Source organism: Megalobrama amblycephala, linkage group LG3 (assembly GCF_018812025.1).
Source record: "Megalobrama amblycephala isolate DHTTF-2021 linkage group LG3, ASM1881202v1, whole genome shotgun sequence".
NCBI classification, from domain to species: domain Eukaryota; kingdom Metazoa; phylum Chordata; class Actinopteri; order Cypriniformes; family Xenocyprididae; genus Megalobrama; species Megalobrama amblycephala.
The window spans coordinates 28,412,465-28,435,385 of NC_063046.1; the positions used below are offsets into that span (position 1 = coordinate 28,412,465).

At 36.0% G+C, this 22,921-nt stretch overlaps 1 protein-coding gene across 5 annotated transcripts in view; it reads left to right on the forward strand.

Moving 5' to 3' along the window:
- Window positions 1-213: 213 nt before the first annotated feature.
- The window catches only part of ptprja (protein tyrosine phosphatase receptor type Ja), a 34,003-nt gene continuing 11,295 nt past the window's right edge, over window positions 214-22,921 (forward strand). For 2 of the 5 annotated variants that reach the window (XM_048184839.1, XM_048184840.1), the window contains exons 1-13: window positions 214-450; window positions 9,540-9,561; window positions 10,433-10,633; window positions 11,201-11,449; window positions 17,751-17,993; window positions 18,112-18,387; window positions 18,506-18,766; window positions 19,308-19,559; window positions 19,735-19,992; window positions 20,502-20,768; window positions 21,884-22,150; window positions 22,252-22,515; window positions 22,635-22,895. In XM_048184839.1, coding sequence (XP_048040796.1) covers window positions 382-450; window positions 9,540-9,561; window positions 10,433-10,633; window positions 11,201-11,449; window positions 17,751-17,993; window positions 18,112-18,387; window positions 18,506-18,766; window positions 19,308-19,559; window positions 19,735-19,992; window positions 20,502-20,768; window positions 21,884-22,150; window positions 22,252-22,515; window positions 22,635-22,895 — 2,890 coding nt within the window. In that variant the 5' untranslated portion in view covers window positions 214-381. The remainder of the gene's footprint in view (window positions 451-9,539; window positions 9,562-10,432; window positions 10,634-11,200; window positions 11,450-17,750; window positions 17,994-18,111; window positions 18,388-18,505; window positions 18,767-19,307; window positions 19,560-19,734; window positions 19,993-20,501; window positions 20,769-21,883; window positions 22,151-22,251; window positions 22,516-22,634; window positions 22,896-22,921) is intronic. The other 3 variants (XM_048184841.1, XM_048184842.1, XM_048184843.1) reach the window with 3 other exon arrangements.

The following is a 22,921-nucleotide window of genomic DNA, read 5'->3' on the forward strand; positions in this document are numbered from 1 at the left end:
CTTGATTAAAGCAAAGGTTAACTATATCAGTTTCGTTGACAGGTCCATCTGAGTGCATTTTTGAGATGCATTTCCCTTGCCTAAACTGACGCCAGTAAAAGGGCTTTATTAAGGGTGAACGTCCGCTGGTGCTGTTATAAATGTTGATGTCTAGTCTGCTGGATAAAAGACATGGGGGCGTGGCTAACCATTTCGCCCCGCCCATAACACCCAGAGAAGAGAAAGAGTCAAGATGAGAAAAGTTCAAAAGCACCTGAAGCAGGAATGAGCAGCATCGCGCCTCAGGAGCGTTTTTATCGTACACAATACACAGATAGTTTCTTTTAGACAACAAAGACTGAGAAATTAGCTAAATTATGAAATGACATAATTTTTGCCAGTATGGGTCAGCATTATTTACTCCAGGCCAGTGTCTTCCGTGCAGCTGTCTTGTTTGCCGTGGTCGTCTCGGTAAGTGTACAAGTGTTTGCGTTGATGTTCGTCTCACTTTTTAAATGTGATACTTTAGAGTAGCCTATCTAGCCTACTGGTTTCGTGCCTCTATTAATGTTAATCATGCTTGTCAGCGTGAGTTCCTGTGACTGAACTTCGTCAGTTTCTGAAGTTCTCTAAAGAGTTTTAGAATAATGTTGAACGCTGTTTTGGAACTTCGATTTATGTTTTGTTGTAGCCTACTTTGAAATATAATGAAACGGTCTGACGTGACGCGCTAAACTGCGTTTTATGAGATAACAAAAAGGATAGTGTTCAATTCCGCTGAATTCAAGGCAAATTTATGCAAATTGACACTCTGTTTCGAGCTGATTCAAAAGTTGGTTCATGGAAAGTTGTCAATAACTTCTGTTCCTACTTACAAACTCTTCCCCTAAACTTTTACAAACTCTTCCTCAAAACTCTTGACCACTGCTGCACTGCTAGTCATTAGTGCACACTTTAGTAAGCTGATATTTCCATCTTTCTGTTAAATGAAAATGACCGTTCCAAGGTGTCCGTTTGTTAATGCTTAATCGTGATTTTAAATATGTGGGAAGAGTTTCCATGATGTTCTGTTTAACCAGAAGTGCAACAATTATCTATGCAAATTCTTAAGTTCATCTCATCTCAGCATGCGTTGGTGTGACAGATAGAGACTGGCAAACTGATAGCAGTAATTTCTGGGATAGTTTTTGTCCTGACAGTGCTTTATGGATTAAGTTGTTTCTCTTATTTTTCAATAACCTCACCCAGATACAGGACTCTGACCCCTATTTCTTCCCGTGTAGATGTGATGGTGTGATAATGGTATTGCCTTTTTACATATGAAGTTCACTTCTGTTGTTTCAAAAGAATTTTGTATTGTCATTTTAATACCTGTTGCTTCTGAAACAGAAGCAGTGCCTTGTTAAAGTTACACCAACAATCTTTTTAGCTACTGGTGTAACTTGGGTGGAGACGTCATGGACAGATTGGTCCAAGTGTAGATAAGGCCTGTGATTTTAAGGAATGGACTGCACTGATTCATAAGAAACCAAATGGTGATTCCACGGCTTGATATAGGGAATCTCTTGCACAAATGTGCGTGCCGAGTGCCTTTAATCCTTGATGTGCAGCAATTAACACCATCAGGAAAGTACAGTGTTTTGCATGAATGTCTTATGAAAATAATGTCCAGCCCAATTAGGAAGAATAAATCGCTGAGGGCAGTAGAAGATAAAAGGGGAAACTGTGACGTAGAGCTGCGGAACAGGGAAAAGAAAACGGTGTAGATCCCCACCTCTTACCCCCACCAATCCCCCCTCTCATTCTAATCACTGCAGCCATCTATTGCGATAGCCATTATTATGGGTGGTGTTGCTATTTGAAGAAGAATTCTGTTCTGTTAGCAGGATTTTTTTTTCTTTTCTTTTTTTTTCACAAACTACACCATTTTGCCTGTATGGGTGGATAACTTGATGTGCATATTGTACATATGCTGAGTTACGTATATGGATTACAAATTAATAAATAAAAGTAGACTTATAAGTTGCTGTATTCATCTTCCATACTAGAGCCTCTTCCAGCATCAGGCTGAAGGCAGGGATAGTTTTATTAAGTTATACTTTAACTAAATTAAATGTTCTCACAGAATTTGGTGTGCACTATAATAAATTATTTGTTTAAAAAAATACACTTGGAAAAATACCAACATCGCAATTGTTTTTATAGATTACAAGATATTTTACTCTTTACTAAGGCCTAATTCTGACTTGGTCTAAGCCCTGTCTGTGAAATAGGGTTTAAAAGTACCATAAATGGTAATCATTCTGTACCATGGTATAGATAAAAGTACCATCTGATACCATCGCTGGACTATGACACCACCACAGAAATTTTTGTGAAATTTCAAGTAGTAGCTTCAGTGTCATGTGAATGCCACAGTTACTCAAGCTTGGAACAATATGTTTACAGTTGAAACAAATTTTATTATAAATTATATAAATTTTTAGCATGTACTAATATTGTTTATTGTGCATAATGTTTTTCTTTAGAGACGCTTTGTCTATATATATATTACATACACATATGCATATGCATATACATATAGTGGACTTAATATAAGTGGGAGAAAAAAGTCCACTATATACTGTAAAGACAAAGCAGCTCTAAAATGTATACCAAAGAAAAACATACAAATATAACATTATGCACTATAAACACAATTGACCTATTTACACACCAAATTAGAATTTTGTTATTACAGGCCTACAGTACTTATATATATATATATATATATATATATATATATATATATATATATATATATATATATATATATATATATGTAAAATATGAAGTATTGCATTTTTCATTACTATAGCTACTCTTGATATGTAGCGTGAATGTTTTTTTTTTTTTTTTTTTTTTGGTACATAGCTTAAGTTACATTTTTGAGTTGCTTTGCCTAACACTGAAAGTCAGTTATTGAATGAAAAAGTAAATAAAACAGAAGCACTGGCCACAATTGTGCAATTTACTTGAAAATGTACTTCATTTCTGAAGTTTGGAAATTCAGTACATTTCCCCAAGTTTGGAAATGAAGTCAACTGCCAGATAAAGCCAGGCTCTGTGTATTCGCAAAAATGCTTATGTCCAGTTAATAATGCCCTCTTGTAGAAGGATTCTGGCCTATCCCAGGGTGGAATAGATTAGACGCACACACTTTTACACAGTTCTGTGTTTAATGTAAATTTTGGTCTATTCATTCACAGTATTCAATGGTTAATTGTAAGTCATGGCTAGTTGAAATACGCACAAACTTGAAATGTCAGGCATCGTAAAATTGCACAACAGTATTGTAACATTTATGGTAATATGCCTTTAAAGCCATTAGGCAAGGCAATAGATAATTAGATAACAACAATATTGTCAGTATTCTCTATGACTTATATTGTGTACAATTACTGGTCATTAGACTAATATTACATGTATTTCAATGTTACAGCCTGCTTTCGGTACTTAACTTCCCCATTCAGTATTTACTTTGTTCGCACTTTTGAAAACAGGCTTGCGTTTGTGTATAATTTAGGGCAATTAAATCTAATTTTACCCAACCAAAATTTAGTACCTTAAGTCTGTTTACATCCACTTTAAAAGTTGGACCAAATAATATAAAAAAAAAAAAAAAAAAAAAACATGTCATGTTTAGTCTGACTGAAACAGGACTAACAGGGCTAGATAATGTGGTTGTCCAGCAAGTATAGACATTAATGTAAATTTTGGTCTATTCATTCACAGTATTCAATGGTTAATTGTAAGTCATGGCTAGTTGAAATACGCACAAACTTGAAATGTCAGGCATCGTAAAATTGTACAACAGTATTGTAACATTTATGGTAATATGCCTTTAAAGCCATTAGGCAAGGCAATAGATAATTAGTTAACAACAATATTGTCAGTATTCTCTATGACTTATATTGTGTACAATTACTGGTCATTAGACTAATATTACATGTATTTCAACTGTAAAGACTCTCAGGCAGTTCAGTTTTAAACAATCATTCAAGTAGTTGCCTGTCTGTCTATAAATTCAAATTGACTGTAAATAGTACAATATTGCCAAAGCTTGGAATACATATATACATAAAACAATAGCAATTTAAAAAATACTAATAATTAAAAAAACAATATAATAGAATAAAATATTATCAAATATTATAACACTATTAAATATTATAACATAACTTAAACTTAAATTAACAGTGTAACAAATTAGAACATGTCTGAATACCTTCTGAATGTCTATATCTTACTCTCGTTTCCTATCCTGTCTATAGCTGTTTCCATCACCCTGTTTTTATATGCATTTTGAAGTTTCGTATCAGAAATGAGTGATGGAAACGCACATTTTTGGGAAAAACCCCCCCCCTTAATTCACAAAAAAAAAAAAAAAAAAATTACTTTCGCTTGAGGTGATTTTTGACTTGTGCTAAAAAGATATTTGCTGAATAAATTCGGACTTAGTGAACATTAAACCCACGTGATTAATCGGCTGTTTCCACTGATGGTGTATTTATTTACTGTTGGTTCTAGGTTACCAATACCACCGTCATCCCCTTGAACAACTTGATGGAAACACACCTAATTTGCATTTGTTGTTATTTCTTTTTTTTTTTTGCGAACTTTGAAAAGATTCGCTTCACATTTGGATGGAAACCCAGCTTATGACTGTTTGCACATGACATGCTTTGCCCTTCATTTCCAAAATACTAAATCTATAGTAAAAGGATTTTTTTTACATTAATACAAAAGTTCAAACATGCTCCTCTGTCTCTCAGGCTCACAAACGCACACACACACACGCACGTCGAAATTTGAAACACCCACTCAGAGGTGTGTTATGTTAGTAGTCTTTAATCATGGCAGGAGAAAAATTGTAGGTTTGTCTCTACATTGACCAAATGGAGAAGTAACGTTAACATGCAAATGAAGTGTCTGCCACATGTATTTGCATGTACTTTATAGCCTAAAATTGGAAAAGCTGTTGTATGATGTTTATAATGATGCAAATGTGGTGTAGAACATAAGAGCACAAACATTTTATATAGTAAACAATGTTTTTTGTAGATACCCCAGTTCATGTGACCACACCCCATTATTGTATTACAGTAATGCTACCCTCTTTTTAAAGACTACTCTAATAACACCCTACAGTGTTTCTACATACAGACAGATATGATGATGAGCTCTCTGTGTAGTGTGTATTTTGAGATCTCTGGCCCTCTTTATACGTCTCTTTATCAGTCATGTAGCACAGCACGGTTTGTTGCAGAAACAGCTCTTTCTAAATTTAAAATGAGGAAGTTTGATGCTTTCTTTTTAAAAGTGATGCCTGACACATATTGGACATTCTAAGAGAACCGCTTCAGTTTGACGCCAGAAAATATGCTGAAGCATGTTGAACCTCAAAGACTGAATGTTACAGCCTGCTTTCGGTACTTAACTTCCCCATTCAGTATTTACTTTGTTCGCACTTTTGAAAACAGGCTTGCGTTTGTGTATAATTTAGGACAATTAAATCTAATTTTACCAAACCAAAATTTAGTACCTTAAGTCTGTTTACATCCACTTTAAAAGTTGGACCAAATAATATTTAAAAAAAAAAAAAAAAAAACATGTCATGTTTAGTCTGACTGAAGCAGGACTAACAGGGCTAGATAATGTGGTTGTCCAGCAAGTATAGACATTAATCAGACTACATTTGGTCTCTGCATTGTGCACATTACAAGCTTAGAAAGACACAAACAGTGTATTTGACATGTCAACAAAAATTAATATATATTTAGTGCTTTGGTGGTAGTGGTAGTAATAGTAATGGTAGTAGTAACAGCAGCAGCATATATCATACACAGACTGTGTATGTTTTTTCGGTGTATGTTTATTAGTATAATTACTTTTTATTTCCTATATTTCATATATTGTAATATCTGTACCAGTGCATTATATGCTAGAATTAGGGGAAGTGAAGTAGCATTCTGGGTAAACCCTCTTTCCTGCGGACAGTGGAAGGGCCGATCTGTAGGGCTGCAGATAAGAAGAGTCCATAGAAAACGAGTGTGTGAGTAAGATTTCCAAATGGAACTAAAAGGCCTTTTCCAATTCCAGAGTTTAGGTCCTTTTCATTAAATAGCTGTAAGCTGCAGGTACTAGGTGAACATATTGGGTATATGTATATTTATTTGGTGAACTTAAAAAAAAATTACAAAAATATTCGTTTATAATTGAGTGGACCGTTTTCACAGACTGAGTTGACTTTGCACAGTTATTAATATCATAAATCTAACAAAAAAAAAATTATTATTTTTTTTAAAATTGTGTATATATATATATATATATATATATATATATATATATATATATATATATATATATATATATATATATATATATATATATTTCATTTATAATACATTTAATGTTGATTTATAAGTCTATACTTTGCGATAAAGCTGCAGTTTGAGTTTCTAAACCAATGGCTGAGGGAGTGATGGCAAATTTTATATCTTTCTGAATTTAATCCTTTGCTATTGGATCAAATGGGGAGTGCAGAAATTATTTTTGTTATAGTTTCCATTCACCACTATAGAAGTTTACCCAGCTATGATGACTTTCAGAACCCAGAAAATGTTAAAATGATTGAAATATTTGTTTTACAGGCGTGAGGTTATTTAGTTCCAACAGCTAGTTAGATATTTTCACATAAGTTCCCATTTCTTATTATAATTGAAATTTTATACAATAAGTTCCTGAATTCATATCTTAATTAATTAATTTCATTTTTGCCATATCTGTTACTTGTTGATGGCTGTGACATGAAATCAGTAATACTACAGCCCAGTTTCACAGACAGGGCTTATAAACCAGGATTAGGCCTTAGTTCAATTATATTTAAGTAACTTTTATAAAACAACACGTATAAAACATTACTGGTGTGCATCTTGAGATAAAACAATGCCACTGACATATTTTAAGATATGTGAGTACAAGTTGCTTTCAGTTACAACAGCTCAAACATGCATTTTAGTCTAGGACTAGCTTAAAGGTCCCGTTTTTCGTGGTTTTTTGAAGCTTTGATTGTGTTTATAGTGTGCAATATAACATGTGTTCATGTTTCGCGTGTAAAAAAACACAGTATTTTTCACATAATTTACTTCTCTGTATACCGCTGTTTCCACTGTCATAAAAATGGGCTGATGACTTCCTTGTTCTATGAAGTCCCTCCTTCAGAAATACGTAACGAGTTCTGATTGTGCCAGCGGTTCCTGTGTTGTGATTCGACAGCAGCTTAGCGCTCCTTGCCCGGAAAGGTCACGCCTCTTACCATAACGTGGAGATGCACGCGCTCAGTGTTATTGTAAACATGTCTTTAATTTTACCCTATCAATTTGAGCCGGAATCAGACCCGGTGATTGGACTGCGGGATGAAAATAACAGCGTTTCGACGACATGGCGACAAACACACTCTACAAACGCAACTCTTGTGTATTCCTGTGGGCGGAGGTTAGTCAAAAAACTGTTTTAGTGACGTCATTAAAGAAGGAAGTAGAGGGATGTAGTCCAAACTGGCCGTTCGATGTAGGCGACTTCTGTTAAATAAAATATCTCGCTTGGCATTGAACTTTGAGCTTTAAAATTTTACAGATTTTATTTATACTCTAACAACAACATTACACACTAACTAAAGTTTGAAACATGGGATCACGAAGAACGGGACCTTTAAGCCTTGTCTGTGAATCCAGGGGTACATGTCTAGAAATTAAATAAAATCTGAGAAAATCCTTGATAAGGTGCTTGCTGACTTCTTTCAGCAGTGTTTGAAGTCAGCCCTCATAAAAAGCTTAGTTTACCAAAAATAGAGATACCATTCAGTTAATAGTCAGACAATATATACCCTGTCCCAGTTGGCACTTCATTTGTACAAGTCCATAAAGTCCAGTGTAAGGTGTCCCATTTGTCTTTTTTTATTTTTTATTCTCATACCAATTGATCATGTTCAACAATATTATTGTTGCTCCTTTTCATATAACAAAACTGGGTTTGATAATTTGCAGTTTAGACCTATGTAATAATGTCTTTTTAATGTTACATGACCATAACATACAAAAATGTTTCATTTAATAGAGGTGTTGTTTCTGATTGATAAGAAATCTGTAGGTGTGGCATCACACATTCACACCCCAGCATTCAAATGATGCATTGCATAACAAAGGATGATTCAGCATTCAAATGAATGAGCATGTAGTTGAAATTGATTGAAGTGACAGTGTCTAGACCGGAAGTGTCCAGTGGTGCGAGATGAGTCAGGTGAAAAAAAAAAAAACAGGGTTTTGTTGTTTTCATTTGTACACTTTGTTTTCCAGGGCACTTGTAATGCAACTAGAGTTGCATATACACTTTTTAAGTCTTCAAAGTGTGAACTCAGATGAGGACTGTTGTGTGTTATCCATGCTGGTTAAAAGGTTTCAGTTAACAAACAAATGATTGCATTATGATCAACAAAATAGGCTGTCCAAAGTTTTTAAAAAAAGTGCATATAGATGAAATAAGTTTTATCTGTTGTTTTTATTCATACTTATTGTTTCACATTTTTGTTTGTGTCTGGATTTTTGTTTGTGTCTGGAATAAATCTAACCACAGAGAGTTAAGAGTAGAAAAGTATTATTGTTACCATTTGGAAGTTGTGGTCGGTGCAGAAAAAGAGATCATATTTCAATTACAAATTTGACAAAAAAGATGTCCCTGATTAGCAACCAATCATAACCACGCAGTGGGTGTCAATTTCATAATGGGCCAATGAAAATATTGCTTAGAAGAACTGAGAAAGGGAATGAGGCAGAATAAAGAAATGTAAGTGCCTGGCATGATCTGCTACTACGTCTATATACTCTACCAGTCAAGATTGTGAATACACCTGCTCGTTCTTTATTATTACAATTCTCTACATTTTAATGTAATACTAAAGCCATCAACACTGTGTGAAATATGAAATGAATGTATGAGAAACATGTAGTGACCAAAACGTGTTAATTAAAAGTCTTGTATGTGTTTTAGAATTTTTCCAAGTAGCCCAATTGGTATCTTAAGAAAAATAATATTTTATTTTCATAAATAAATGTGTTTTTTCCTACAAAACTAATTTCAAACATATCAGTATACACCTTGAGTTTAAAGGGTTTTTAGGCCATGAGAAACTATTGTAATTTTTGCCTAGTAATGTCTGTGTAAATTTTCAGGCCTGCTTGAGCAAACAGCATTAGCTCAGGATGTGTATTAATAATCTTTCTACTTTATAGTTAACTTCAGGTTTAATTTTTATTTATTTATTTTGGTAACATTTTAGTACTTTGTGCATACTTCCTCTCTTTTCACATAGATCTCAGCTGACATCACTGTGGTACAGATAATAGATGTATGTCTGAAATAGATATTTCACAATGCACTTATTTAGTAAAGTTGTGCTTTTGTAGTTTGAAACTTTCTTAAGCCATATGTCTGACAAGTTACAATGTTGTTTTCTTCCCCAGATCCCTCATGTTTACTCTGACTGTAAGTATAATCACCTCTAATGTCCCTTTCTTTTTTTTAACTTTATTTTTATCGATGAGTTTTCAAGAAAATGTTTTATAGCATCAAAGGTAAACAGGAAAAAGGTGTATGTATTCATTTTGATTTGAGGCAAGTATAGATTTACATGTAGTCATTGATTATTGTTTACATTACAGTAGTAGTCCTGCTTAGTCCATACCAATGTCTAGTAATATTAATTAGTAATTATTAGTAATAGTAATTCAATCATGACAACTCTCAGAGTGGACTAAATTCAACCAGCATTTGAATTGGGGCATGAAGCATACTTGATTCTGGCGTACGAGATCTGCTACGCTGCTGCTGCTGCTTCTGTTGTTGTTGCTGCTGCTGCTGAGCAAATACAAATTTGTTCAGTTTAGTCAAATAAAACAACAAAGAAAAGGCTGCTGCAAGAATGGTAGAACCCTGTAGCAGATCTCTACAGGTGGCGCTGGGGAGGAGGAGGGATAACAGCGCTTTCACATTGCGCAGCTTGTCGATCGCAGGCTAGGGTACGATATATATGGTTGCGTGGATTTGGAAATACTTCTGATTGGCTGGTGCCACAGCATAGAAAGAATCAGTCAGCATTCGGTTAGAGTTTCATGCCTGAACTCTGTATTTACATGCTACACTTAATATATTAACAACACTGTGTGTGTAATGTTTCCAAGATACAATGTAGTATAAAGTCCCTTTCTAATAAGGAGGTCTTTTGCTATCATTTTACTGACTGGATAAATGATATTTATAGTTCTTTTGATGTTTAGTTTTAAGCTATATATCTGTTTTGCAACATCAAATAATGTGGGGCATTTACCGACTGTACACTGGTTTTGTCTTTATTTAGGTTCGCTGTGCCAATATAAGATTAACCCCACAACATCAGACATCACTATATTTGTAGGAGACAGCTCCTCATGCAGTGTGCAGAACACCAACATTACAAAAACTCAGAGTAGCATCATAGTGACTGATCTGCAGCCTGGAAACACATATTTCTTCAAAATCAACTGCTCAAATGCGTGCTGCTGTGGAAACTTCTCCACCTGTAAGTCTTTGCTGCTTCTAAATCAGACATTAACGCTTTCAGTGGGTTGAGTGGTTTTGAGCAACGAGGCCACTGTTGTACAGAAAGGAAACTCATGCGACTTTCCTTCATATGACTCATTTGACCAGTCTGTCAAGTTCTAGAAAGGACATAAATGCACCATATTACTCAGGGCTCTGTATCCCAAGTTTTCTAAAATGATACAGTATGATACTCAATGAAAACTTTAGAAATGTGTCCCCTTTGTTGCAGCTCTCACATCTTATTTGTGCATATACAAATATTGTGCATGAAGACGGTTATGACATAACTGATGCCAAATCTATTGGTTCTTGCATGTGACATCACTGAAATTAAATGCACAAATGAACTATGAGAGCTTTTCCTTTTTGAAGCTTGACAGCCTTTGGTCTCATCCACTTTCAGTGTATGGCAAAAAGCAGGGTGAATGGTCTGCCAAACATCTTTGTCATGAGAGTAAATAATGACAGAATTGTTATTTTTTGGGTGTCTTTGTTGACTTTCTTGCACTCACACATTTCCATGTCCGCTTTCTTGCACTGACAGACCCAGAGCCTGTTAGTAACCTGTCTGTGAACTCCATCACTGTGAGCTCACTGAACCTGAGCTGGATACTTCGAAATGGCATTAGCCCATATTATAGAGTAGCTTGGGATGTAAACCTGCTCACTACTAACCAAACCTTCATGCAAATCTCACAACTTGCACCTGGCACCAAATATATCTTCAACGTCACCTCAGTGGCCTCTGATAACCGCACTGAGGGGCGCACTGTTGAGATATCCCAAAACACAAGTAAGTACTGTAGGCAGAAGTAGGGCTGGGTAAAAAATATCCATTTCTCGATTTTAATCGATTCTCATTTTTACGAACCGATATCGATTCTTAAATCCCAAGAATCGATTAGTCTTGTATGTTTTCAGTTGATGAATGAACAGAACTTAGCACTCCTCCCATCCAATAAATCGCAATAATCTTTGTTCTTTGTTACTTTTGATATGAAGCAAAGTCTCAGATTTCAAATGACATCCATCTTATTATGAGATTCAAAAAATAAATACCATTTTGGCGCTGTTTAATGTGACGTGACGGATCGCTTTAGCGGCAACACGAGCGCATGTGAACTGATCCTCTCCTCCGCTTTAATACCAGTTACAGCGCAAAATAAACACAACTAGAATCTGAAGGTATGTTAAAGGTGCCCTCGAATGAAAAATTGAATTTATCTTGGCATAGTTAAATAACAAGAGTTCAGTACATGGAAATGGCATACAGTGAGTCTCAAACTCCATTGTTTCCTCCTTTTTATATAAATCTCATTTGTTTAAAAGACCTCTGAAGAACAGACAAATCTCAACATAACACCGACTGTTACGTAACAGTCGGGGTGTACGCCCCCAATATTTGCATATGCCAGCCCACGTTTCCAACATTATAAAAGGCATTAGACAAGGGCAGCCAGTATTAACGTCTGGATCTGTGCCCAACCAAATCATCAGACTAGGTAAGCAAGCAAGAACAATAGTGAAAAATGGCAGATGGAGCAATAATAACTGACATGATCCATGATAACATGATATTTTTAGTGATATTTGTAAACTGTCTTTCTAAATGTTTCGTTAGCATGTTGCTAATGTACTGTTAAATGTGGTTAAAGTTACCATCGTTTATTACTGTATTCACAGAGACAAGAGCTGTCACTATTTTCATTTTTAAACACTTGCAGTCTGTATAATTCATAAACACAACTTCATTCTTTATAAATCTCTCCAACAGTGTAGCATTAGCCGTTAGCCACGGAGCACTATCAAACTCATTCAAAATCAGAAGTAAACAATATAACAGTATACAATACTCACATAATCTGACGCATGCATGCCGCATGCATGACGAACACTTTGTAAAGATCCATTTTGAGGGTTATATTAGCTGTGTAAACTTTGTTAAGGCACTGTTCAAGGCAAGCGTGAGCTCTGTGGGTGTGGACCACAGGATTTAAAGGGGCCGCAGCATAAAATCGGCGCGTTTATAATGATGCCCCAAAATAGGCAGTTAAAAAAATTAATAAAAAAAAATCTATGGGGTATTTTGATCTGAAACTTCACAGACACATTCAGGAGACACCTTAGACTTATATTACATCTTTTAAAAACATAATCTAGGGCACCTTTAAAATACACAGTACAACTTACCAAAATCCATATCATATCTCGTGTAATAGCTCAATCAGTGTTTCAACTGCAGAAAGACGTCAATAAAACAGCTTGTAAACAATGTCACGTAACGTCACATTTACCTCAAAAACATATTCAGCAGGGGCGTTTCCTCCAAGGAGGCAAGGGAGGCAATGCCTCCTCAAAAAAAAAAAAATAGGATGAGAAAATAATCCATATTACATATAAAACAACACAAATATTACCAATTATGACATCACAAAGAGCGCAAGTCACTCGTGATTCTTAAAGGGTTAGTTCACCCAAAAATGAAAATTATGTCATTAATGACTCACCCTCATGTCGTTCCAAACCCGTAAGACCTCCGTTCATCTTCGGAACACAGTTTAAGATATTTTAGATTTCAGTGGTGGAGTACTGAAAATTAGTACTCGAGTACAAGTACTGTTACATTGCTGAAATAATACTCAATTACAAGTAAAAGTACTGGTGTCAAAAAAGTACTCGAGTAAAAGTACAAATTACTCTTCTCAAAAACTACTCAAAGTACTAAAATTACTAGTTACTTTTTAGCCGGCGATATTTAATGAATTGCCAAACAATATTCAATTAATCAGTAGAAAATAACTTTCAACAAAGCACTTTCACCTTATTCATGAAGTGCATGAATTAGTGGTCACAATACTGGAATTTCTAACTTCAATACAATACAAATGATCAATATTCAGTATCATTTTAAATACCAGTAACATTGATCAATTACCATTACAATAATCTCACTTAAATATTTGCTCACTCTGTGTATTTCTGTCTTTACAATAGGGTAACTTTGTTGCAGTAGCTCACATGCAGCACAAGAAAGCTTGATTTCAAACTAAATTGAATTTAAAAAAAGTCAAGTAAACAGACAGTGATAAAATAAGAACAAATAAAACAAATTAACTCAATTCTGTTGAGGTATATGAAATATAACGAGACTGAATTTTTATATGCCCTGTATCTTAAAAGTTTAGTTTCACCCAAAAATGAAAAATCTGTCATTGATTACTCACTCTCATGTTGTTTCAAACTCATAAGACCTTCATTTCATCAGAACACAAATTCAGATATTTTTGATGAAATCTGAGTGCTTTCTGACCCTCCATAGACTGCAATGTTATTACCACTTTTTATGGCACAGAAAGGTAGTAAAGACATAGTTAAAACAGTCATGTGACAACAGTGGTTCAACCCTAATGTTATGAAGCGACCGGAATACTTTTTGTGCACAAAATAAACAAAAAAAACCACTTTATACAACAATTTCTCCTCTTCCATGTCAGTCTCTGACACTGTTGACGTAGTAAACACAGTGCAGCACTTCCAGGTTCTGTGTCAGAACGCCGGCTCATTATTGGCCGGATTCTGCGTCAGCATCACATGCATGCGTTGTGGTGCTCACATGAACAGCATCAGAGTGACACAGAGAGAGGAAATTGTTTAATAAAGTCGTTATTTTTGTTTTTTGCACACAAAGTATTCTGATCGCTTTATAACATTATGATTGAACCACTGTAGTCACATTGGATATTTTAACAATGTCTTTACTATCTTTCTGGGCCTGCAAAAGTTGCAATTACGTTGCAGTCTGGGGTCAGAAAGCTTTCAGATTTCATCAAAAAAATCTTCATTTGTGTTCTGATGATAAACGAAGGTCTTACGGGTTTGGAACAACATGAGGATGAGTAATTAATGACAAAAATTCAATTTTTTTTGGTTGAACTAACCCTTTAAGAGCCATATAATATGTTGTTTATTTAGATAAAAAAGAACATCAGAGGGGTTTGACCTGTAATGTCTGTATGCAGTGATGCAGTTAGACAGACTAGGTTATTTATATGTAAAAATCATACAAATGAGAACGGGCCGCTGGTAAAATGCAGGGTATTCATTGGTCCGTGTACGATCGGATAACTTTATTGGCTACCGATATGCTGGTCAAAGGTTTCAATATTAATTCAAATTGTTGGCATACTAGCCTACTCAGTAACGGAATGTGATTTTACAAGTAGCGAAGTAGATTACTTAGCTTAATTTGTACTTAAGTAGCCTACAAGTAAAATTACAGAATTAAAAATGTACTCAAAAAAGTACAAAACCCCGAAAAAACTACTTAATTACAGTAACGTGAGTAGTTGTAATTCGTTACTTCCACCTCTGTTAGATTTAGTCCGAGAGCTTTCTGTCCCTCCATTGAAAATGTATGTACGGTATACTGTCCATGTCCAGAAAGGTAATAAAAACATCATCAAAGTAGTCCATGTGACATCAGTGGGTTAGTTAGAATTTTTTGAAGCATCGAAAATACATTTTGGTCCAAAAATAACAAAAACTACGACTTTATTCAGCATTGTCTTCTCTTCCGGGTCTGTTGTCAATCCGCGTTCACGACTCCGCAGTGACGCTGCTTGTGTAGGAGCTTCTTTCATCGCTCTTAGTTTTTCGTCCATGTATTCGATTCAAATAAATATGGCTGAGCAAAAAAATCCAAGTCTTCCTCTGTGTCGAAATCCTTAGACATGTTTGCGAAGGTTGTTTTGTTTACAGCATGCTTCTCCCTCAGACTGTTAACGAAGCTCGGACGCACTAGATAACACATCAGCAGCATCTTATGTTAGCAGCATCACTGCAGAGTCGTGAACGCGGATTGACAACAGACCCGGAAGAGAAGACAATGCTGAATAAAGTCATAGTTTACCCACTGATGTCACATGGACTACTTTGATGATGTTTTTATTACCTTTCTGGACATGGACAGTCTACCGTACATAAATTTTCAATGGAGGGACAGAAAGCTCTCGGACTAAATCTAAAATATCTTAAACTGTGTTCCGAAGATGAACGGAGGTCTTACGGGTTTGGAACGACATGAGGGTGAGTCATTAATGACATAATTTTCATTTTTGGGTGAACTAACCCTTTAAGGAACACTGCCCAACAGCGACACCCACAGGTAAAGTTACAACAGGAGTCATGCCTCCATTTACACTCATAGAAAACCTTTAGACCCCTAAAGCGTGCAGTGGGTTTTGTGGGGGGTAATTGAGAATGAATGGGGGAAAGTCATGTGAGAGGAGGCAACGTCTCCATCGCACTATGATTGGATGTATTTGGTTATGATTAGATATGATTGGTTTGTGCGATAAATCCTGCCTCTTGTTGACGTCCGCTCGTCAGTTTGAATGAACAATTGATGGCGTCAATGGGAAGACTAATTGAAAAGTAAGTAATCAGATCACCCAGATAGATATCATCGCTTTGTCACGTCAAAATCTAACTTGAAATGGACTGGAAGCATGATGACTGCTGGGTTTTTTAGTGCAATCAGCTTGGTGAAATTAAAAATGCAATTCGTGTCTGTGACAGACGGTGTTTGCGGAGCATGACTGATGATCCAAAATAGCCTAAGATCACTATTAAAAAGAAAAACATCAATACACAAATAAAATATATTGTTTAAATTATTATTGCCTTTAGTTATTATTTTGGAATGAATGTAGAAATGCTTAAAACACTAACTTGATGAGATTAAGATTGTAATGTTCTATTTATCAAAACATTGTTAATGTAAAATTACAAAATAGAATTGTATTTGGTTTCTTTTTTTTCCTTTTTTGTTGTAAAGTAATGTTCATTTAACAAGGAACGTGTCAACGTTAAGAGTAATGCATGAATTTACATTGATTCATAAATAAATAAAAAATGTGCCTCCTCATTTCAGAACACCACTGCACGCCACTGATATTCAGTGACCATAAACTCATTAGTCAGCTAGAAATATGAACTCTAGAGAGCAACATTCTGATAAATATAGCTATGCACGTTACATATTCATTATAATTTTTAATGTTCTTCAATATTTAATGCATGTTTGAATAAATCCGTTATGACAGCCGCAATTTAAATGTTTATATTTAAAAAAAAAATGAATTGGAGTAGAAATATGATTATGTAATTCTAAACTTTATTTATAATAAAAACATCATTGAGTGTAATTTAAGTGTTTGTATATAAATAAGTTAATTTAACTTTCAGTATTATTATAGTAGTACCAACTTACTTACATGTGTTGTTTACAGCATTAGTTTTTTAGCAAGAGATTTTTTTCCTCTAGAAAATTTGCCATGTACTGTAACTGATATACTACATCCAAAATAATGGATATTGAATCGAATCGTAATCGGATCGAATCGAAAGCATGTAAATAGTAATTGAATCGAATCGTGAAAATTGTGTCAATACCCAGCCCTAGGCAGAAGAGAGAAGGGTGTTTAAAGATGTCTCTATTGTAATGTGGAATAAATCCATCCAAGGTTTGTGTGTGGATGCCAGTGGCTGTGAAATGTACTTCTACATTACCATTCAAAGTTTGAGGTTGATAAACTTGTTTTAGTGTTTTTGAAAGAAGTCTCTCATATTCTTCCAGGCTGCATTAATTTGATCAAAAATACAGTAAAACGTAATATTGGGAAACATTATTATAATTTGAAATAACTGTTTTCTTTTTGAGTGTGTTTTTATATTTTATTTATTTTATGTTATCAGCCGTTACTCAGTCACCAGTGTCACATGATCCTTCAGAAATCATGCTGGTTCGGTGGCCAAGAAATATTTCTTATTATTATTATCAATTTTGAAAATGGTTGTGCTGCTTAATATTTTTATGAAAACCGTGATACATTTTTTCAGGATTCTTTGATGAATCGAAAGTTCAAAGGAACAGCATTTATTTGAAAAAGAAACATTATAAATGTCTTTACTGTAATTTTTTGATCAATTCAATGCATTGTTCCTGAAGAAATATATTAATTTATTACTACTGACCCCAAACTTTTGAACGGTTGTGTATGTATGTTAATGAAGGTCTGTTTACCCGTGTTCAGTTCCAGCACAAGTGGAGAATATCACTTTGCTGAATTCCACTAACAGCAGTTTGACCTTGGCCTGGACACCCCCTCTCGGTCATGTGGACTCATATGAGGTGAGCGTGTCCGGTGCGGAGTTGAAGATCATCACCAACTCTTCAGTAATCAGTAACCTCACGACAGGACGTGTTTACAACCTCACAGTCACCTCCGTCAGTGGAGCCCTGAAGAACATCTCTAACATTGTGCAGTTTGCCACTAGTGAGTCAGAAAAGCTTCACACACTCCATCTCATCATCAGAACATCAAACAAAACCTTAATGCATTTATTACATCTGCAGGAGCATTTATAGTGTGTGTATGTGATGTTTCCCCTCAGAGCCTAACCCGCCTGAAGCTCTCAGCGTGAGCGGCCAGACTAATGGATCTATTTCTTTGCTGTGGTCAAAACCCTTATCAATGGATGGATTGAACGTGTCCTATGAAGTGTCGTATAGATCCAGTCTGTCAGGGGTCAACCTGACTTTGCATCAAACCACCTCTTTAACCGCGACGCTCACAAATTTATTATCGGGCAGTCAGTATGACATCGCTGTGGTCACCATAGGAGTAAAAGATCTCAGGAGCTCACTTGTAAATCTCACTGCATATACAGGTACTGTACAGCACACTGCATTTAACCTAAGCTGTTAATGGTGTAAACTAAAAATTAACTCCACAATTAGGTTTACAGTATATTTTTACTGATTGTGTGGTTGTTTGTGTTTCTACAGTTCCTAATGCAGTGCAAAATCTGGTGGTTTCTGCTGTCAGCACCAGTTCAGTCAATCTGATGTGGCTTCCCCCGAATGGGTCCTCCAACCTGTTCTCCTACAGTGTCAGCATCTCTTCACCCGATCAGACTCTCAGTACCACATCCAACAATTATCAGATTACTCAGTTGCAGCCTGGGACTCCGTATAATTGCAGCGTCAGAACACTCATAATAGTTGCCAGCATATCTGGACCCTCACAGTTCATACAGTGTAATACCAGTGAGTCTAAAACTACACATCGCTCTCTAAAATGTGTTAAATACTTACTAATGTGTAATAAATAATGTTGTCTGTCCTAATAAGGTTTTCAGTCAAGTAATGGGCTTTTTGCATTATGCGTTAATGTTAACATCTGCACATACCTACCTAACAGACTTTAGTCAAGGTAGCGCCATATTTTATCATTTTTGATAAAAATGAAAATGAGGCTGTGATTAGAAGTACAGTGTGTTCAAAGGATTGTACTGTTGTTTAACAACCTGTCAATTGTTCAGCTGACAAAATACCATTTCAAAAGACTTTCAGTAGACCAAAGTTCCCTGAAACAGTTTTGAAAGTTGTGAGTTGTGACAATTCCATGTGATCTGTGAACTTCATTTAGTGCATGTCATGGTAAAGGCTGTAAGTCCATCTCTCAGAGCCTTGTTTTCATTCACCTTAAATTCAATATGGCTTCTAAGGTCTTTAGTCTTTGCTTACTGTAATTCACACACATTAATATGTCTAATGCAGAATATAAATTTTGTGAATTCTTTTTCAGAGCCACTGCCGGTGACTAATTTAACCGCCTCTCCTGTCGGCACCACTGAGATGCGCCTGTCCTGGTTTTATCAGAGGAACAACAAATCTTCATATCTGTATAATGTGAGTGTAAATGGGGAACGATGGAAACAGACTAGCAATGAGACCACACAGATCTCTGACCTGATCCCCGGGAACAACTACACCTTTACTGTGCAAGCTGTAGTAAACGGCATGATCTCTGAACCTGTAGCCATCTCTGCATTTACAGGTATTACAATTCACATTACTCAAACACATCTCTTTTATACTACACACCACAAGGCAGTTTTTTTTTTAATCTAGAGATGTATTTTGACATTGTATTTATACTACACATTTCTACAGGACACTGTCTATACCACTGTGCTGTTCAATAATAACCCTCTTTTATTCTGTGTTATCAGAGCTTGGTAAAGCATCAAATATTTCTGCGGTATCCACTACTCAGAGTATACGAGTGGAGTGGAGACCACCTGCTGGTACTGTGAGTCTCTACAATGTCAAAATCTTGCTGAACGGAATCGTTTTAAAGACTGAGAACCGAACGAATGAGACTACCGTGGTTTTCTCAGACCTGCTGCCTGGAACTCCATACTCGGTCATTGTGACAAGCATCAGTGGACCCATAAAGCAGGACAGCGATAGTGTGTTAAATGCCACCTGTAAGACCCCTCACACGTTCTGAAATAAACACTGAATAGCTCACGTACAAGCACTTAGAAGAACTACTCGCGTATAACACAATCTGTGCTCTACTGTATTCTCATTTGCATGCACTTTGTGTGAAAAGGAAGTAAGACATTTTCTTTCAGAAACAAAGAGCTGACTAGTCTGTTCTAACCAGGCATATCACACTAGAAGTGCTATTAGAGTATGTCTTTTTCAAGAAAGGATATTACACTGTTCACACCACTGTACAGTTTTTAGATAAATTGCGCTAGTTTTGTATGTGATTTTTGTAGTGCTGTATGTGATCAAAGTTGTAAAGTTTGAGTTTATATTTACAGATAGTCATCATTAGATATTTTGTTACAATTATTGCAACCATTTATAAAAGCATTAACAGGTTTCATAACTTGACTTGGTTAGGAAAATGTGATATGATGATCTGTAGGTGGTGCTCTAGGCCTGCGTGAATATCACATCTGTGACTACATTGTTGTCATTTCAGTGCCTACTCCTCCTGGCGAGTTGAGGACCGAGCGGAGCACAAACTCTCTGTCCATCAGCTGGGCCCGGCCCCTTAACATGAGCACAGTGTCACACTACTTCCTCTTGCAGTACAGCAACAGCACACTCATTTCAAGCTCGGTGAACTGCAGCCAAAACTACAGCTCTCTGACAGGACTCAGTGCAGGTGTCCCGTACAGCATCACTGTGAGGACTGTTGGTGCACTGGGATATTTGAGTTCTCCTCAGAATCTCACTGCATATACAAGTAAGCAATGCACATTTGTAATTATCCATGTTTATACACAAGTCTCACGAGTTGAATACATGAATACATACACCCGGCTTGAACTCTTTCTCAGAAAAAAAGTAGATACAATATTTTGAAATTGTGTTGAGATTTTATATATATATATATATATATATTAGACAAGAATCTGAAAAACTTTCAACATTGCCTTTATCACATATACATTTATTTATATTAAATATAAATAAAGGTTTCCCTTCCCTTTTCATACATGTAATCTGGTGATGTCGTTACATGTCTCTGTATAAGTGTGGTTTATTTAATTTTGTCGTTGAAAATTCAAAAGTTTAATGTTACATTGTTGAAATAGGAAATAATATCAGTGTGCGGACATTTATTGCTCTTTGTCTTTGCATTAACGTGATGTTTCTGTGGAAGAAATCCTTAGCAGAAACATTTAAAGTATTGCCCTGAATAAACAGACATTTTCAAAATTCATTTTTTGTCTGGTCTATGCACCTGAAGTGGTGCACACTTGTATTTATTAACATTTATTAAAATAATTTGTATTGTTTTTTTTAGTTTTTTTTTTTTTAGCAAATTTAACTTAGTAATGTGCTTGCTTGGCACACAAGAACAAATTTGTTTCTAGCGTGTCAAGCTTGTACAGTTGACCTTCAGTTTTCCATATTTCCATATTTGATGTGAAATATGTGCATTGATCAATGTGAAGTAAAGCCTGAATAAATTTGTTAAAGTGACCTTGTCTCTTCAGTAGAGTTGGATTAGACTACTCAATTCATATGGTTTTCTTTAAGATGTTTTTATGAACTTGAAGTGTGAAAAGACTTATAATGGACAGACAAAAATGATGAGAAAATAATTAAAATATCTAAATTTGTGTTACAAAAAAAGTCTTTCTGGGTTTGGAATGACATGAAGGTGACTAAGTGATAACAATTTTCATTTTTGGGTGAACCATCCCTTAAAGGAACATAAAAATGTGGTTATTGCATGCTTCATTGATGGTTAATGAAGTTAATTACTGAATAGGACCCTCGGCCCTGTACGGCCCATTTTTGAACCGAACATTGCTGAAGGATAAGTGTATGTTTTTTGTGAATGATTTTCAGATCCTACTGCTGTAAGTGATGTGAGAGTGAATGGATACACCGAGACCAGTTTAACTCTGAGCTGGCAGCAACGTGATGTTCAGCAATCTGGTTACTCCTACATGCTCGCCTTCACACACCCCAATGGCACATTTAACCAGAGGACTGTAAATGTCACCACAGTGCAGCTACTGTCACTGCAGTCAGCTAGTCCATACAACATCAGCATTTTCACGCAGACGGCGGACGGCACCAAGTCTGATCCTCAGTTTCTAACTGCCTGCACTAGTAAGTAACTACACTGCATGATAACACAGTACTGCGTACGTTCTTGCTACATATCGTGTTATCACGTCTGCGCTACAGTCATTGGTATATTTGTTTTCCAGAGCCGTTTCCAGTTTCCAATGTGGGAAAGGAAGTCCTAAATGTTTCTGCTGTAAGGCTGAACTGGTCCCGTCCTCAGGAGTACCACAATGGGATTTCCTACCGAGTATTAGTGTCCAACTGCACAGCAAACAGTAGGAACTTGTCTACTTCCTCTGAAAACATCACAGTACAAGACTTGCAGCCTGGCACCCTCTGTCAGTTCAGTGTATATAGTTTGGCCTGTGGCTTTCTGGGAGAACCAGTGAACACCTCTGTCCTCACAAGTACGTACTCCCACACACACTCCAACAAGGAGAATAACACAAAAACACAAATACTCCCTTTGATCCAAACAATCTGGGTAATTATTGCTCTTGAAGGGACACTCTCTTTCTCTCTACAGAGCCCTCTATAGCGATTCCCAAACTAGATAATCAAGGCTCTAATCACTCAATCTTGGTGATGTGGGATCATCCTGTTGGTGGGCTCGACCGGTACATTCTGAACATCAGCAGTGAAGGATGGAGCAACTATACAGTTCTCAATAACACTGAACACAATCATACCTTCACTCAGCTAAAAGCAGCGACTGTCTACACAGTCACACTCACGACTGTCAATGCAGCCTTCCGGGAAACATCACTTCCATTAAACATGGCCACTTGTGAGTATTCAACCCCAAACTATAGT